We start from the raw sequence: 1,067 nt of genomic DNA on the forward strand, positions 1-1,067 counted from the left end.
TTTCTAATTGTGCAAAGTAATTTTAATGTGAGCTAAAACCTTTTCATTAGTCTTTAATATAATATGTATTATAATAATAGCCCTGACTTTTCTCTTGACGTGAAAATTGGAGGTGGCTCTGTTTGATAAATGTATGTTCCAGATGTTATTTATACTTTTTTCAGTATAAGAACAGCTGTCTCAAGAGCAAATCTGCTTCTCAGCGTGTTCAGTTGGTCTCCTTCTGTTGTTGCTTTAATGCAGTGTGAGTCCAGGCTTCAGTCTGACAGGTTCACAGCTGGGTGTTAATGTTTGGTATCTGAGATGTGTTGTGTTCTTCAGTGCCTACGAGGTGATCAAACTGAAGGGTTACACCAACTGGGCCATCGGTCTGAGTGTGGCCGACCTGACGGAGAGTCTCATGCGGAACATGAACAGAATACATCCAGTCTCTACCATGGTGAAGGTAAAACATTTATTCATTTATTGCACGTCAAATCCATAAATTAAAAGTGAAGGAAACCAACATTAATTGACTGCTGACTGTCTCCCTTTCATGGCGGTTAGGGTTTGATAAAGTGTGGATTCAACAAAGACACATTCCTTCAGAGTTTAATAAAGAGCTTTTAATGACATCCACATAAAAAAAGACGTGCCTCTCTCCTCAGGGCATGTACGGGATCGGTGATGAGGTCTACCTGAGTCTGCCCTGCGTGCTGAACAGCGGAGGCGTGGCCAGCGTGGTCAACATGACCCTGACGGACGACGAGGTGAACCAACTGCAGGCCAGTGCCAACACTCTGTGGGACATCCAGAAGGACCTGAGGGACGTCTGACCCGACTACGATAATACTTAGTCACCTGCAGCATGGTCACAAACACCACGCAGCTCCACGGCCTGCTCCTCAGCCGCCGCTCTCACAGCCCTGACAGGTCATCAGGCTGCAGGAGTGAGCTCCTATGGTTGATGAAGAGGAGACAAACTGGACGAGGTGATTCAGAAACTCTCATGTTTCTAGCTGTGTTGAAGCGTGGAGCCCTGTGCTGCTTGTGTTGCTGTGACGTGAAATAAAACATGCTTACTGCTG

At 45.7% G+C, this 1,067-nt stretch overlaps 1 protein-coding gene across 2 annotated transcripts in view; it reads left to right on the top strand.

Moving 5' to 3' along the window:
* The window catches only part of LOC106523632 (L-lactate dehydrogenase C chain), an 8,798-nt gene extending 7,731 nt beyond the window's left edge, over nt 1-1,067 (top strand). For both annotated transcript variants that reach the window (XM_014017126.1, XM_014017124.1), the window contains exons 7-8: nt 322-445; nt 648-1,067. In XM_014017126.1, the coding sequence (XP_013872580.1) occupies nt 322-445; nt 648-815 (292 nt within the window). In that variant the 3' untranslated portion in view covers nt 816-1,067. The remainder of the gene's footprint in view (nt 1-321; nt 446-647) is intronic.

Source organism: Austrofundulus limnaeus, unplaced genomic scaffold, assembly GCF_001266775.1.
Source record: "Austrofundulus limnaeus strain Quisiro unplaced genomic scaffold, Austrofundulus_limnaeus-1.0 Scaffold162, whole genome shotgun sequence".
Lineage (NCBI taxonomy): Eukaryota > Metazoa > Chordata > Actinopteri > Cyprinodontiformes > Rivulidae > Austrofundulus > Austrofundulus limnaeus.